The sequence below is a fragment of the Empidonax traillii genome, unplaced genomic scaffold, assembly GCF_003031625.1.
Source record: "Empidonax traillii isolate 1590-97213 ecotype Southwest subspecies unplaced genomic scaffold, ASM303162v1 scaffold180:size851510, whole genome shotgun sequence".
Classification (NCBI taxonomy): domain Eukaryota; kingdom Metazoa; phylum Chordata; class Aves; order Passeriformes; family Tyrannidae; genus Empidonax; species Empidonax traillii.
In genome coordinates this window covers 300,979-316,957 of record NW_020955373.1, presented here as the reverse complement: position 1 = coordinate 316,957, position 15,979 = coordinate 300,979, and the positions used below count along the sequence as shown (strand labels likewise).

At 40.2% G+C, this 15,979-nt stretch overlaps 1 protein-coding gene across 1 annotated transcript in view; it reads right to left on the bottom strand.

The window, feature by feature from the left end:
* The window catches only part of USP7 (ubiquitin specific peptidase 7), a 68,487-nt gene that overhangs the window by 27,704 nt on the left and 24,804 nt on the right, over positions 1–15,979 (bottom strand). The window contains exons 2-6 of the mRNA XM_027886158.1: positions 10,099–10,203; positions 4,253–4,451; positions 2,688–2,826; positions 1,897–1,985; positions 1,090–1,198 (exon numbers count right to left, since the gene is read on the bottom strand). Coding sequence (XP_027741959.1) covers positions 1,090–1,198; positions 1,897–1,985; positions 2,688–2,826; positions 4,253–4,451; positions 10,099–10,203 — 641 coding nt within the window. The remainder of the gene's footprint in view (positions 1–1,089; positions 1,199–1,896; positions 1,986–2,687; positions 2,827–4,252; positions 4,452–10,098; positions 10,204–15,979) is intronic.

Genomic DNA, 15,979 nt, shown 5'->3' with positions numbered 1-15,979 from the left:
TAAAACAAGTCACGTATTTCTTTCTTGTCCGTGGCATTGGTAAGATCTCAGCTATAGCCTACTGGAGTTTGACGTGCTATTTCAGAGTAAACAGCACATTGCAATAGAGAAAAGAGACAGGCCAACTGGGACACTTATAGGCCACAGTGATATAAGTAATAAGATGGTGGGAAACTGAAGACAGTGGAAAACAAGTACATTAAAAAGGGAAAAGAAAGTTTAATGGAAAGGTAACAACTAGTCTAAACAAGAGAAAGCCTAAGTAGAACAGTTCATTTTCACTAAGAGACATACAGTAAATGCAGAAATGGGCAGAAGATGAATTAGAATCAATAGGACACTCCACTAAACTACATAGTGCTGAGTTAGTTTTTTTAACAAGTTTATCCCCTCTTCCAGATAACCATTTCCAATATCAAGTCATGGTTTATGTTTTTAACCCCTTTAAGGGTACTGCACTGTTTTAAAATGGCACGTTATCTAGCATATTTTATCCTGGGTTTGGATATTTGTTATAACAATATTTAAAGAAGTTCTTTCCAGCAAAGGAATTATATCTACAGTAAATAAAAAATTTCAACAAAGCAAACATAAAATTAAGTTGTTTGAACTACTGAAACTATAATACTTCCCATCACAAAGAGCTAACCATAATAAGAGAAAATTCAGCTGCATAATATAAATTAAAAGATGGAACAAATGTCGTGCATGTGTACCTTTTTACTTTGTTTATGGGTTGAGAAGCCATAATTGACTTCTCTATTGTAACTCTTTCAAAAAAGGCAAATTACTTCCAACTTTCATCTGCAAGATGTAGTCATCCCTTTTGCCTCCCCCCAGCAATTCCTACCAACATTAGCATACATCACCGTCAAAGAAACACCCCTTGAGCTCAGGTCTTCAGCAGAAGACAAAAGTTTATGTTCCATAAACTCCTAAGCCTCCAGCAAGATGTGCATCAGCATGTAAATCCAACTCTTTTAAGTGGATAAAGAAGCCAAAAGGAACACACTGCTCTGCTCTAAAGCACTTATAAATAACATTGACCATTTCAATCAGCAACCTCATGTTCTTTCACAGGTTACTCACCTTTCGTAGCTGATTTGTGAAAAATAAAGTCTGTAACAAACTGTTCATGTAACAAGTTGCTCCCTGGTTCTTTAAGCCAACATATCCTGTGTGCTTCTTCGAATCCCACCTGAGAAACAGTCAGTGGTTAAAAACAAGACAGTTCTGTATTAACTATAATAAAGGGCATCTGTTCTAAGGTAGTGCTGCTGGCAGATCTCAGCTACTCTTCACTGCTACTGAAGGTTCAAATAAACTACACTTCACTCCTGCCTGCCAGTAACAACAGTCTTTGCAATTAAATGCTTTGTGATTGTTTTCTTTTTAAATATGTCCTATATGGAAGAAAAATTATGTATTATGCAAGTGTACTGGAACCCAGAGCTGTACTTTTAAGGGCAAGTCTCCACTTCAGCAAAACCACTTTGATTACAAGTGCCATGAAATAACTCCCATGGAGAAATTTTACAGCAACTGTAAACCAAGGCAGGTTAGACAGCAAAGCCACTTCACTGCATCTGACACCACATCAGCTCCAAGATCACAAATGCTGAGGCCAGAACTGCAGAGGTGTTAAACCAGAAATCAACTCACACAAGTGGAGGTTCTACAACATTATGCTGCCTCACACAAACAAATTTAAGCTATACAAAAATCTTCATATGACTATATTGCCATGTGAGAATTCCCCAATTAGAAGTGACAAAGTGAGAATGACTGATGAAAGCTGCAAGTGGCAGTAACACAAAATACTTGAACAATCTCAAGCATCATAAAAATACTAGAATTAGGAATTTTACTTATTTGTTTTTAATCAAAGATACTTACGCCACTCCATGTGGAGCATCTGCTTGAACATAGACTTCAAAAGTAACTTTGTCCTCTTCTATAAAGCCTTTTTCAGGATCAGTAACTTCCTGTAAAACAGAAATGACACAGGAACATGAAAGTGCAGCTTGCAACATGACTGTAGAGAAGCATCCAATCAGACATCACTTTCTTATTTCCAAGAACTGAGCTATCAGTAAAAATAAATTAAAGAAGAAAAACTGAAGGACACCAAAGCAACTGTTTTTCAGCTTAATATATTTTAATCCTTTTTTAATGTCTCAATAAAGGAAATTTGTTCTTGCCTTTTAAGATTTTGCAATAGTTTTTCCATTTTTGATGGTACAAGAGTTGGTAATCAAATGTTCTGCTTCTTCTGGATAATATTCCAGAACCTTTGCAAATGCTATAAAAGCTGTCACAATTCAAGATAAACCTTAGTAGTATTACTAGGGCATTAAATATCCATACACATATAGAGAGAACACATGGAAATGCAAACAAATTTACGTTGCTTCAGAATGCCACTATCACGCAGTGGAAACAAAACACAGGCACTCAGATACGCAGAAAATAATGAGGGAGTATTTAACTTACAACATAAGTAAAAGCACTCTACAAAAATTCAGTACAGGGATATTTAAGAAATTGAAAAGCAATCCACAGCAATGATAGAAAAAATTATCAGCTTGGGAAAACCACCCTTTTTTAATTGGCATCTCAGTATGCAGGAGTACAAGTACAAAACTGCTCCCATCTAGCAATAGATTAATACATGTCCAATTACTTACACTCCAGGCCATGAAGTTGGAAAAGCCCCAGTCATTCTCCTTATGAAAGAACAAGTGACTAATACGACGACTGAATGATTTTTCATCATCCTTGTAGTTTATTATCTTGAGAACTGCTTGTGCATGACAGGACCATGACCTATAAATACAGAAGAAACACTTGAAACCCATTCAAACCTGAGCTTATTATAGTCATTAGCATAATTTTTTTGTTAGGCATTTTTGGTACATTACTTTCACACATGGCAATTTTTTTATCCTTTTTAGATGTTAAGACTTGGTTAATTGCTATGGAGGGCATGAACCTCTGGGGCTTTCTGAAGCCACATTATGAACGTGAACTCGGAATGGAAATTTTTCTTAGGGCAACGGTGTTGTTAATAAAGTACTGTCAGGCAATTGCAGGTAAGAGAGGTTTAAGAGCTGACTGCTCTCAGAGGTGAGCTACTTCTGATCTGCTTTAATGCAGATGGACGAGCCAACTCAAAGTGCTCCAAGTGTCTACAGAGTGTGGTATCTCAGCCTCTGGCTAAGGAAAGGAGGAGGTGGTTCTACCCTCCTTCTCACAAGATAAACTCCCCAACACCAATTGTCTCGGCAGCACTTCTTTATGACCATTCCTGTTCAAAATCACCCTGCGAAACAATCAGTGTGAGTGCCAGTTCAGACAAAGTCTTGTCACTGCCTCATGCAATGGCATTACTGCTTGTTTACCTCCACCAGCTGCACCTTGGTTGGTACTTTTAGAGATCACATTATCCTTTTTCTGTGACTATTTGCACATGAATCACTTCTCCTGTAACTTGTTAATACACTTCCAACTTTTTTCTTTATGTCCTGCACTGAGCACTCATCTTCTAAATGACAAAACTGATGAAAAAGAGCAACTTGTTATTCAGACTGAACAACAAGCTTTGTGAGATCTGGTGCAAGAATGAAGTTACCCTGCTGGAAAGGACACCTGTGGGGTCTGCACTCTGGCAGGATAAGCTGCAGGAATGCCCTAGAAATTCGTAGTTATCTTTAAAAATTTTTGGATTACTTAGAAAAGTGTTCAAAGATAACCAATTTTGATTTGCATGCAGGACTCCAAGAACATGTATGTGTTCATATCTCTCCTAATGAGGGATGAACTCCACTCTCATCCCCTGCTGTGCCTCCAGGGGTAGCAGTTACCTGCTCACACGCTTCACAGGGCAGGATTTATAGCTTGGCAAGGTTACAGGAGCTCCAGTACCCCTTCCATTTGAAATAAACTCTGAACATTTCCCATGCCAACAAAACTGTCAGTCAAGGACTTCCCCCCCCAGCAGTCAAACAGAAATGTATCTAAATTCGACCACAAACTTCTAGGTACACAAGGTATTTTCAGCTCATCCTAAAGAGGGGATTACTCTTAGGCTTTGAGATTTAGAAAGGTGAGGAGGAAAGGGGATCACACCCTTGCAGGACTTCTTTCCTCTTGCAGAAAGCTGGGTGAAATATCTTTTGTGCATGTTTGTATTTCTTGCAATAGATTAACCAGTATGAAGCGAGGACTTGTACAGTAATGAAAAGGGTCTTACGTGGAATCGGATTCTGCGTTGCATTGAAGGAAGAATCCTACACTTTTTTGGTGTGGTCTGTCCGGGTAGAGTCGTGGCATAACCATGATTTTCCATGGCAAATTCCGTACAAAGCAGGGAGGACTGAGAACTGACTCGCTCAATCTGTTGAAGCGTTCGACTGTAAACTGAAATGTTGCCTCTGATCGCCAACTTGTATCTGTAACACATAAACGAAATTATTTGAAAAAAATTATGTTATCACTCAGAAATGCCTTTTTCAAAAATCATGCAATGTGAGCATGTTTCACATAGTGGGATATTGGAAGCAACAAAAACATCCCCATCCCCGAGAGATGCTGAACCACTTTATCAGTTAAAGTTTCAATTTTTTCATTTTGAAAAACACTGCAACACCACACAGGCAAACAGAGCACTGGGAGACACATTCCTTTTGTACACTCTTCCCTTATATACTTCTTCAGCACTAGAATTTGTTACCAATCAAGTTTCTTCTAAAGCAGCGGGAGCAGCAAGACAGAGACATCAAACGATTTACAACTAAATCACAGCCCACTCTTAACTCTTCTTGAGTAGCATCTCCACAGCACAGCTTCAGTCAGCTCCCTGCATGAACCCACATGCACAAAGGATTTTCACAATCTGTTCAAATGCCCTGTTGATATCAAGTCATCATTTAGTTGTTTTTTTGCTTGCAACAGTGTATTTTCAAAACAGATGAACCTCATAGGTTGGCTGTTGGATTTTTTTTTTCAAATCTCATACCAGTTTGCTGAAGAACAGGGTCCTGTATTCTCTGTGGTGTTCAAAGCCTTAGAGATTTTTAGTGGTCTAAAACAAAGTTAAATGAGACACTTTTTTTTTTAAGAGCTTATTTTGACACACACAATTAACTTCTCCTTCTTCCCACATAGCCAGTTCTTCATATTCCACAATCTGTCGTGCTTCTGTTGTGCACAGTTATAACAGGGTGCTGGGGACTGTGACAGCTTCGGCAAGGCGCAAGGCTGGGCTCTCTGTATTGTGACGTGCCTCATATTGCACACAGGGAGGGAGTAACTGCAGCTTATCCCAACATTTCTGCAGGGCAGGGATGCACAAGGCACTCCTTTTCCATGGCTCCAGCCTGACACTGGTTTGTTAACTGGGTGTGAGGAGGCTCCAGCAGCACAGAGGTCACAGGCAGCATCCGGTCACTGCTGCTCTCACACCACCCACAGGGGTGCAGAACCGATGTGTCACATGTGCAGTGACACCTGAAATCAAAAAGGACTGAGGTACAACGACACTAGCCAGAAATCTGATCATGAAATTGTGACAATTGACGCTACACAACAAGTGTATTTTTTCTGTGCACGGGCAGCAGTGGTTCACTCAGCACCAGAGACAATGTTGAGCCATTTTTAAATAGATGAGTCCTGGTTGACACCTTACTTAAAAAATTAAACACTCTTGATTACAACATGGAAAAGAGTAAAGATTATACATTTCAATACAGAAAACTACAAGTTTTATCCACAACTGCCAGGGAGCTTTGACAGATTTCGTTCTTCTCTCTTGCTAAACAGTTTTCAAGCAGTTGTCCTACTTCTGAACAGCCACCCCGTTGATCTAATTTGGGTATGGTCTGAAAGCCCTAAGCACTCCCAACTGTCTCCTGACAGTACTACAGCCCAAACCAGCTTCCTCTCCCCTCCACACCTGCAACGACCTTGTTACCCTGCACTGTCAACTTCCTCAGTGACATAAGAGCTCAAAGGATTCCCTTTTTTCCTCTTCATGTAAATGTAGTTAACTGTTAAGTCTATCACTTACTTAAAAACTGTTCTCTGCCCATTCTCACTGCTCACTGCCTGCTGACAGAGTAGAGAGCTGGTTGTCTACAACCAAAAGCCAGACAAGCTGCAGCCAGAGGAGCTGTACACTCTCAAACTTGATCTGCAGGCAGGATAAAACAAATCTGTAACACGCTTAACAATTTAAAAATCAATCTTCCATCACGTGTGTCTCAAACCAGCTCAAGCCCTCCTCCCTGCTCACAGGCAGATCAGTGCTTCTGGGCTCAGCCTAAGCCTCCACACCGAGCCAAGTTTGGTTTCTGCCTCCTTTGATGCAGCTTTCAGAGCACTTCAGCACAAGGATGCAGCAGTGCTGCTACATTGTCAGCTAAAAAACACAGCCCACGCAGCATCTGCAGATGCTTCAGAGAAAGTTTGCCTGTATTTCTTGATTTCTTTTCAGGAAAGCCTGTGCATGAGAGCTCACCAGGGAAGAACTCTCTTCTCTGTTAAATATTTGAGCCGTCACTAGTAAATACTCCACAAAAACACAGGTCAACCCTAAAATAGAAGTTTCTTTAAAAGTAACAACCTTTCTTTCCTTCCTGAAAGCCCTTCTTTTTTTTAGCAAGTATAATTGATTAAAATATGAATTGTATTTAAAAAAATGCAGTTTACATAGCAAATGGGACGATTATTCTGAGCACATCAATAAATAAAACCCTTTTTCACCATCACAAACATGTCCATCAGTTTCCAGTAAAAGACTGCAACTGGCAGCAGGATAAATTAGTAGTGACTGGCAAGTAAGACCTCTATAAATCCCTGAACTACAAATACAACACACGATGCTGAACACAAGGTAAACAGAACAGACCCAGCTGACAATGCCTGGAGAAGTTACGTGCAACAGATTGTATTTGCTACATGGAAAAGATTTTTTCACTGATGAGATGAATGTCACAATCAGCACCTTGATACAACAAAGACCCTGCAAATCAGAGATCCAAATACTGAATATGATCCATTTTAAGACTGAAACACCTATTTAAATGTTTATACTTTTGAGAAAAGCAGATTTTGTTATTATATTAGTAAATTTTGCTACCTTTAAAGTGCACTGAGGTTATTAAAATATTCTGAACCTGAATTATTAATGAGGAAACTGGCTGAATATTCTATGAATATTTTAATAATGATCCAAATACAGGATGCAATACCAGCATATGGCTAAGACTGATGCTTCTGAAAGCCTCCTAGCCTCTGCAATTCTTCACAGAAATGAGACTTCGGGAGGTAATTGCAAAGCTCTGAGTTTATGTTTAGCTTGGGACCTTCTCTTTGAACTTTAACTTCTAAGAGAATTTATTCTGTGTGCTGTTTCGAATATCGATGCACTCGCAAACAAAATTCGATCAGAACCTTGTTTTTATTATTTTTTGCATTAGTTGCAGGAGCTGCTATGCCAGCCCACAAAGCCTGGTTCATTAAGTCCTTCTCTGTACAAAGCACACCACATTCCTTCAGCTGGTTCTTTTTAATTGCTAAGACATCACACATAGCAACAACAGGTACTAGTCACAGTGGTTGAGAGAACACAGCCTTATCTCAAAGTCCTGCTGGTGGTCCGTGCCATTCCCTGTGCCTCACAGTGCCTGTGGCTGGTTCCCAAGCAAAGGGAACTAGAGCTGTACTTTTTTTCCCCCAGCCTTATCAGTCATTTCTTTATGTGCTAAGCTGGAAGAATAAAATCACCTCAAAAGTTTCTTGAACTCAGAAAATCATCAGAAAGCTGGTTTCTGTGATCCAGCTGGAAGCATCAACCTTTCATCTTCCTGCTCACCTCTTTCACAGGAACCATTAAACTCACTAATTTCACTCAAGAGCTATCAAAATTCTCTTCAAGCATTCTGTATCAGCTTAGATTGATGTCCCTTGCTAGGAATAACAGCAAAGGAAAACTGCATATTTATCAGAGAAGCCCCTGTCTTTCATTTTTTTCTTATCTTTTGAATCTCTGAGCTGTCCATTACACACACACATCACGCTGCAAACCAGGTTAGCAAGAGCCCAAACAGCAAGAGAGCAACTGCACTGGTGTGTAAATAATGCAACAGCAAGCAACTAATCTGATTTACAGGACTTGGAAAAGAGGCATCATCCACTTACGTGATGCAAGTCTTCAGGAATGTTTCTGCAACTCTAACATTTTGCAACAGAACCACTTTCTATCTGTGTCAAGCTACAACAGCACCAAGATGTAGCCAGACACTCCTTATTCAAATATGATGAGGAGGAACTCTTAAGAGCATTGCCTAATGACCACACTGTAACCCTGAGCAGTGTCCCACAGCAGAGTGGGTCAAAGCTCCTCACCAGCCTCAGAGTCCACCAAGGCACGAGAAGCTTTCAGAAGCCTTTTGTCAAATACCTTCAGATACTTCTCCCTACCTTCATAGCCAGTTCCAACAGGAGTCAGTTGGTAACTGACAGAAACTGCTTGACAGTAGGTTTTTGGTTAAAAAGTCCACGCTATTCTGAATGAAGAGCTGTGTGTCTGATTACCTGTCAGCCTTGATATAGCCTGGGTTTCATCAGCTATTTGTGCAGCTTAAGTCCCCTTTGCCTAATTTGTACAAGTATACACAGACCAACTAGTGGACAAACTTTTTTACTAATTGACCAGTGTGTTATGTACTGGCTGTATCAAGAGCAAACACTATCAGGCTTTCTATCTACAAACACCACTACTAAGAACATAAACTAAATAGAGCTGTTCTTGCCAGTCAGTGTCACCTCACATGATCTTCTCTATTCACCTTCCAAATACCATGGCCTGACAAAGACATTTAACATCTTTTATAAAAGCTTTTGATAAGAACAGAATTCCCTGTTTCACTCTCAGCTAGTTACTCTGAGCAATAAATCAAAGCCCTCTGAATGAGATTAGGTAATCATACAAACAAAATTCATAGGCTAAAAGCAGACCTCATTTTTATTTATTGTGAGACTCTGATTATAGGAAACTTTATCTTTGCCAATGATGAAGAGGTGATTCAACCATGAGATGCTTTTGTTCTGAATTTAAACCCCATTCTCTTCATGGAACATTACTATTTTCTATTAGTATTCTATGTTTCTTCAATACAAGAAAGTAAGCACTTTTTTGACCTTCAACCTCCAACACCAATTTTTCTCAAAAAATCACTCAACATTTTTGCACAAATCTGTTTATGCCTAGTCCTGAACGTATCTCACAAGACAGCATGGAACATGAAATTAGAGTGGAACAAATTCCACTCATTTGCTGTCTCCCTTCTCCCAGCTCAATTTTATTTAGTTCTTCAAAATAAGCAGTCCCCCTCATATCCTCTCCTAAGAAAAGAAGTATCATTGCACATTTTCCTCACTAAGCATAACAGACTTTAGTGAATTACAAATTTTTTACGTTTCTTTAAATAAACCCAGACACATATAATTTTTTGATCTTCCGTAACAAAAAAAAAATGTACACCTTTTTTTGCATTTAATGGACCAAAAAAAGACTCCGAAAACACACCTCTCCTTTACATCTGCAAGTAAAAGGCCATCAGAACTGAGGGGAAAAGATGTTCATCAACGGAATAGTTCCCACTGACTTACCATACAGAGACAAAAGCAGAGCACAGCTGCCACCTGACAAGAGAGCAGGACAGATAAGGATTCCAAACCTCCTGAAGGAATTGTGTAACCGACAAAATCGCGATTCAGCAAAGCCCCAACTGCAGCACGTTTAAAGGGATGGATCACAAAACACAACAATGGACAGGAGCACTTTCAGCAAATTTAAAATGAGTACCTAGAAAGAGTACGAGAAAAAAAATCCCAAGCCCTCAGAAGTCCAATCCTATTGTACAGTGTGTTAAAAGGATGCCTGCACAGAAAACCAGCAACTACAACTACAGAGGGTTTCATTTTTTTAATGAGCTGCAGTTCAGAGGACACAGCTAAGACATGGACCGTTTTCTCCTCAAAATTGTTACAATAAAGAAGCCACACAAACCATGTTTTTATAAAGTATTTACTTACCATCTTCCATGTCTTCTTCAGTGTTGTTATGTCCATCAGCCATCGCTACATTCCCATTAATGACAGGATTTTGAGTAATTCTTGGAGGATCATCTGTATCTCCAGCTAAGACAAAAAAAGTAGCAAAAATTAACCAGCCGATTAATAATCAGAAATTAACATTTTTGTCTCAGGTAGCACAAGACACACCAATGGTGCACACTGACCCAGAAGAGTATCTACCTTAATTATAGCACAGCAATTGTACTGCTATGTGTCTAACTACAACCCTTCAGATAGATGAATATTTATAGGTGGTGAAGAAGAAAGTCCACATTAATGTGGATTATAAATATCATAAATTGATTTCCAAGTTTCCAAACAGCCTCCCATAATAAAGTCTCATTAACTAAAAACTTTTAAAATCACTTTTCCTGGCATTCTGCATTTTTACACAGACACAAGTTTCTAACAGCAGACTTTCTAAACTAACAATTTACTTTAAGACTTCTTCATTGTTACTGTTTTTTTAAGAAAAACCCTAAACCTTTAATCAGATGCAATGGTAAGATTTATATTTTGGGGAAAATTGGAAAGGAAACCCTTTAAGATTAAAATATTTTAGATACAACATTTTCTAGTTCTTAGATCATTGCTAGGAAGTTTTGCTACAAACACCATTTAAAACATATGTAAATGCCACTAAACCAAGAGATATGAGACACCTTGATGAACTAAATGCCACTATTTTAAAGATGCATTGCTTTGATGAACAAGCATCTTCCTGATTCATCCAACAACCCAACAATGCCTTCTTTCATCACCTGTGCACCAAAAGCGCATGGATAGTTTCAGCATGATTACAGGGAAGTGGATATATTCTTGGATAAAGTGAGTTTTATCATCAAACTGTAAAATCTATAAGCCCTTGCAACCACCTCAAGGACAGAGCACCACTCAAAAGACACTCTAATTTAAAGGGTCTGATGGGTTTCTCATTGCTGTGCCAGTCCTGCTATTAACTTGTATATTCTGCTACCCTGTAAAAGCCCCAGTGCCACTGACTGCTGTAATCAAGAACAGTTTTATACCCAAATCTACACACAGGTTATTGACTGTGTGTGTACCAGGGATGCCCCTCGGTGGTGTAGAGGAAAACACACTGCACTGTCACTGCAGAGACCCGGGTTCGATTCCCGGTCGGGGCCCCTCCCCGGGCAGATGGAGCTCGTTAGCCCGTAAGGCAATCCATCTACGTCCTGAGGACCTCGCTGCCACCGTCCAAGCGTGCTTGGCCCCTGCAGATGAACCTCAGGATTAAAGGGTGGGCTCAGTTCCGCGCACACTGTGTCTCACCTAAAAAATCCAATGCGCAGGCTGGAAGGTGGAAAGACCTTCCCCGGTTCTTCGTTCGCGAAGAGACTGGCCATTAATTAATACCAGGGATGCAGGTAACGCTTCCCAAGGGGCACAACACGATCCCAGCCCCGGAGCACCAGCCCGGCCGTGCCCTCGCCCGTCAGCACCCTGGACAGAGCCGCTCCTGCCGCCGGCCCCGCCGAGCTCCCATCCCCTCCCTGCTCCCCCAGGGCTCGCAGGGACGCCCAGAGACTCGGGTGCCTGGGATGGGAATGCCCAGGGACTGACGCCTGGCTATGTGCAAGAACTGCCCAGAAGCATGGAGCCAACAAGCCTGGACGCTTGTCTTCTACTGGATTGCAAAGGAATTTCTCCTGTACAGAAGGGACAAACACCAGCGACAACGGGAATTGCAGTGGGATCATCTTTAAAAGCCAGGGAGTTCATGCCATGGGTTGGATAAAGCCATGGGAAAAGTGCAGTAGGATCAGTCACCAGTTGCTTCACAGTCTTCCCTCTCCTTACAGCACAAGGTGCTTTTGGAGCCTCATTCCAGTTCACAGCACACAAGAAAATACTTTCACACCCAGCATTCCTGTTCTGACTGTTTACTCCTGTAGTAAATCCGCAGAACTAGTAACCTCTGCCCTCACCTCATCAGAAACAGATCAGGTTAGAGACTTACTCCTGGATTAGAGCTCTGCAGATCACAAACTCCCCGCTCCAACAGGGCTTTCGGGGCTTACCGGGGTGCAGCAGATCTCACCCAGGCACAAGCCAAAGGGATGTTTGGAAGTGTCCAAGCTGCAGCACCCAGGATAACATGTGCACCACCCTTCTTATTTTTCAGGATTAGGACCAAATCAAATTCAAGAATGACTTAAAAGTTTTGATTTGGTTAGAAAAAGGTTTACAGGAGATTGCCTGTTGTGTGATAGGGCTGCAGGAGTCCCCACCAGCAGCAACTGGCACTGACAATGCCGCAGCATGGGAGGACAGCAAGTTAAAATTGAGACTAACTACAACAAAATTATGGGGGAAACAGGTTTGAACTGCTGCAACTCAAGAGCAGGAAAAGTGACAAAAAGAAGGAAAGGTCCCCCACTAAGTAACAACTAGAATTTTTTTAAATTATTTTTTTGAAGATTTTATCAGTGCAACTTAGTATCTAGACACAAACTGAAGCAAACCTCTGAGGAATAGTTCAGTTCTTCATTAAAAGCTCATCTAAAGTTTTCTTTTAATGGGGGATTTAAATGTTGATACCACGTTTTGTGGGGAAAGAACTGCTCTTAACTAAAAAATAGAGCTGTCTATGAGATACTGCACCACATTCTCCAAAAGTATGAATGGTTTGCAGAGGGGAGAGAAAATGCAGAAGAGATCATAGTAAAAGCAATCAACTTGAACAGAGGCAGCTTCTGAGAGATGCTGTTTAGTGATAAGACAAATGAACCATGATGAATGCCTCTGCTGCTTTTTCTGACATATATTGACACACAGTTTGTGATACAGCTTTCAGAGATGGAACCCAGATAACACCAGTCAATGCTTTTGGCTTCTGTGAACAAAGGAAGTTTTTTAACTGCTAATAAAATTCAACTACTACAGCAAATCCTTTACACAAACAAAACACAGTCCCTTTTCAACAGATGTACTAGCAAGCAGTATGACAAAATATATTTTCTACTACAGCATTTAAACCCGGTAATTCATGTTTTCCTCTGCTGCCCTTAAGAGCTCATAGGAAAGAATTGTAAAATCATACTAAGATTTAATTAAGAAACATGTTTTCCTTTGCCTCAAGCAGAGGCAATGCCAAAGAAGTATTCAAATTTTACACTACAAGATTAAGAAAGAGAAAAAATACATGTCCACACTGGCCAGGAAAACCTTCCTACCAAACATACTACTTAATACACTGCTGTCTTTAATGCAGCTTAAACCACAGTGTGTCAACATCACCCCAGTCATGTCATCTGCCCATTCCCAGACCAGAGTACCCAGTTTTAATCATATCCCTGGAAAAAATTAGAGGTACAGCCTATTAAACAACTGAAAGTGAACATAAACCACACCAATTAAAGAAGTATCACAGCAAAGCATGAAGTGACCTTACAAATAGGGAGTGTTTTTAACTCTTTAAATACAGTACTGCAAAATATGAAATAAAGCTTTCAAAAGCAAAATTTTAGACACTGTCAGACTGCTTGGTGAAAAGCATTCAAGTTGTTTTCTACCTCCTTAAAAATGCAACGCATAAACCATTACAGATATTCTTTCACTACAAAAAGGAATGCAAGGCAACATGAAAAAATAGTGATGGTGATTTCTTCTGAGACACTTAACGTCATATTTGATTTTCCCTCTGCCCATGCTACTGCATGATAAACAAAAACACATCTTCAAGAGTTTAAAGGGGTCTCTGAGTTTGGAGGTTAAGACAACTTCCAAGAAGAGACATTTCAGATACCAGTGAGTTTGTGCAAAAAAAAAGAGCTTGCACTTATTTACTGAAAGATCATGACTGCTGAAATGAAATCAAGTCTAAACACTGAGGTATGGAACCAAAATGGAACTGGAGCACCCCAACACTGACTGGGAGGTTGGTAAGAAGTGTCAGTCACCTTCCACAGACAAATGACTGGCACACAGAAGTGACTCTGCAGGTGCACACTCCTCACCGCTCATTAACTAAGCCTGTCACTGAAGTGTTGAGATGAAAGCCTGAAAGCAAAACGGTTCTTGCAATTGCTGCAGGGGAGAAAGGAAAAAAACACACTAAACTCTCTGAAACTACAATTTGCTATGCAATGACAGACATGACAGAAACTATTTAAAAAAAAAAAAAATCTTCTTGTTACGAACTATGACCTCAACACTATCATATTCCAACAGTCGCACTGTTGGGCAATCAGAAGAAAAATAGTACCAATTATTTTAAAAGACTGTATTCCAAAAAGCCTGTTCAGATGGATTCAGCCTGTTTAGCAAGATGAACTCAGTGTCCCTAAGATTCGTTGCTCTGTTGTTCTACTGCTCACAATAACTCAAATCCACAAGGAAGGAACCTCAAAATTTGCTATAATTTTTTTCCTGTTAATGAAAAAGCAGAAAACATTTTGTCAAGCTCATGTGGCTTTCAGCACAACTTAAATCCTGTTCTAAGACAGGAGCACTGCAGGCTGTGATCTCTCTCTCTCCGAGGTGCAGGACACAACTGCTCAGCAGTAAACACGTGCTCGCAGTCACATGTGGACAAAAGCTACAGAATGACTCCACAGCAATTTAATTACGGCACAAACTATCACTATTTTAACAACGATGACAAGGAACTCCTAACTTTACCAGCTTTCAGTCATGAGTCATATCACACCAAGTAGTCAAAGTTTGAAAGATTATCTGTGATGTGTGTCATTAGCTTTCGGAGCTGGCAGCCACAGAGGAGAAACTGAAGCAGCCTCCGGAGCAGGTTATGAAACATTTGTTTCCTTTTGAGGTTGAAGAGACCACAGAGGAGGAGTAATAGTGATACTAAAAACTTGGTTACAGTTATCACACACATCCGCCTCACAGTGGAAATCACCAGCGCTGAGGGCTTTTACGGTCCCTACGGTTTGCACAGACCTCCAGAAGTGCTTCAAAATCCCAAAAAGGAGGGGGGAGCTGCACCAAGGGCAGCAGTAGCAGCCCCAAGGGAAGTCAGTCATTCACTGCTGGCAGCAGCTTGAAAAATACGAACCAAACTTCATATCCAGGGTTCTGCTTTAGTGGGGGAAAGCTGGAAACACACGACTTTCTCCTCTGCTTGACTAAACGGACGTTCCAGAGTCAAAGCCTTCATACAAGTTTTAAAGGGTCTTTTAATACTTTGAAAAATATATATAAAAAGAACAGAACGTACAGATATGATAAATGGGAGCTCTGTGTGTCTGAATTCCAGTGGATGAGTGAACTTGCAGTAAACACTAAGAAAAGGGACTTACTGAGCAAAAATATAGGGTGGCAGGAGGTGAGAATAAAGCAGGAAAATGCAAAACTCACTGAAAAATGAGAAAAATCCATCCTGTAGCAGTCAAATTACATCAGCATCAAAGGATATGCATGCACTGTGTGCTGAACACATAGTCCAGGTCCAGCTTTGCACCTCAGTGTCAGAACTCCAACCTCTAACACCCCCTGGGGTAGCCCAGCAGAGCCACTGCTCTCAGCACTCCCCCCAAACATCTCTTCAACTGTGGAACAAACTATAATCTCTCCAAAAGTTTTTTTTTAAGTATTTTTCAATGCATCAGTAGTTAAAATAAGTCAAATAAGCCTCTAAACTACTTCAGTGCATAACTCAGAATTCCAGTCTGAAAGTACACGAATACCAAAAAAAAAAAAAAAAATTAAAAAGTCACCATACTTAGAAATCATAATGAATAAACATTCTGTGACTTCAAGTACTATAATGAATATCATATCTTTTACCACCAAATAGACTTTGCTGTTGTAACTATTAGGCAGCATATCAAAATACATAACTGAGAAATTCCCAAAA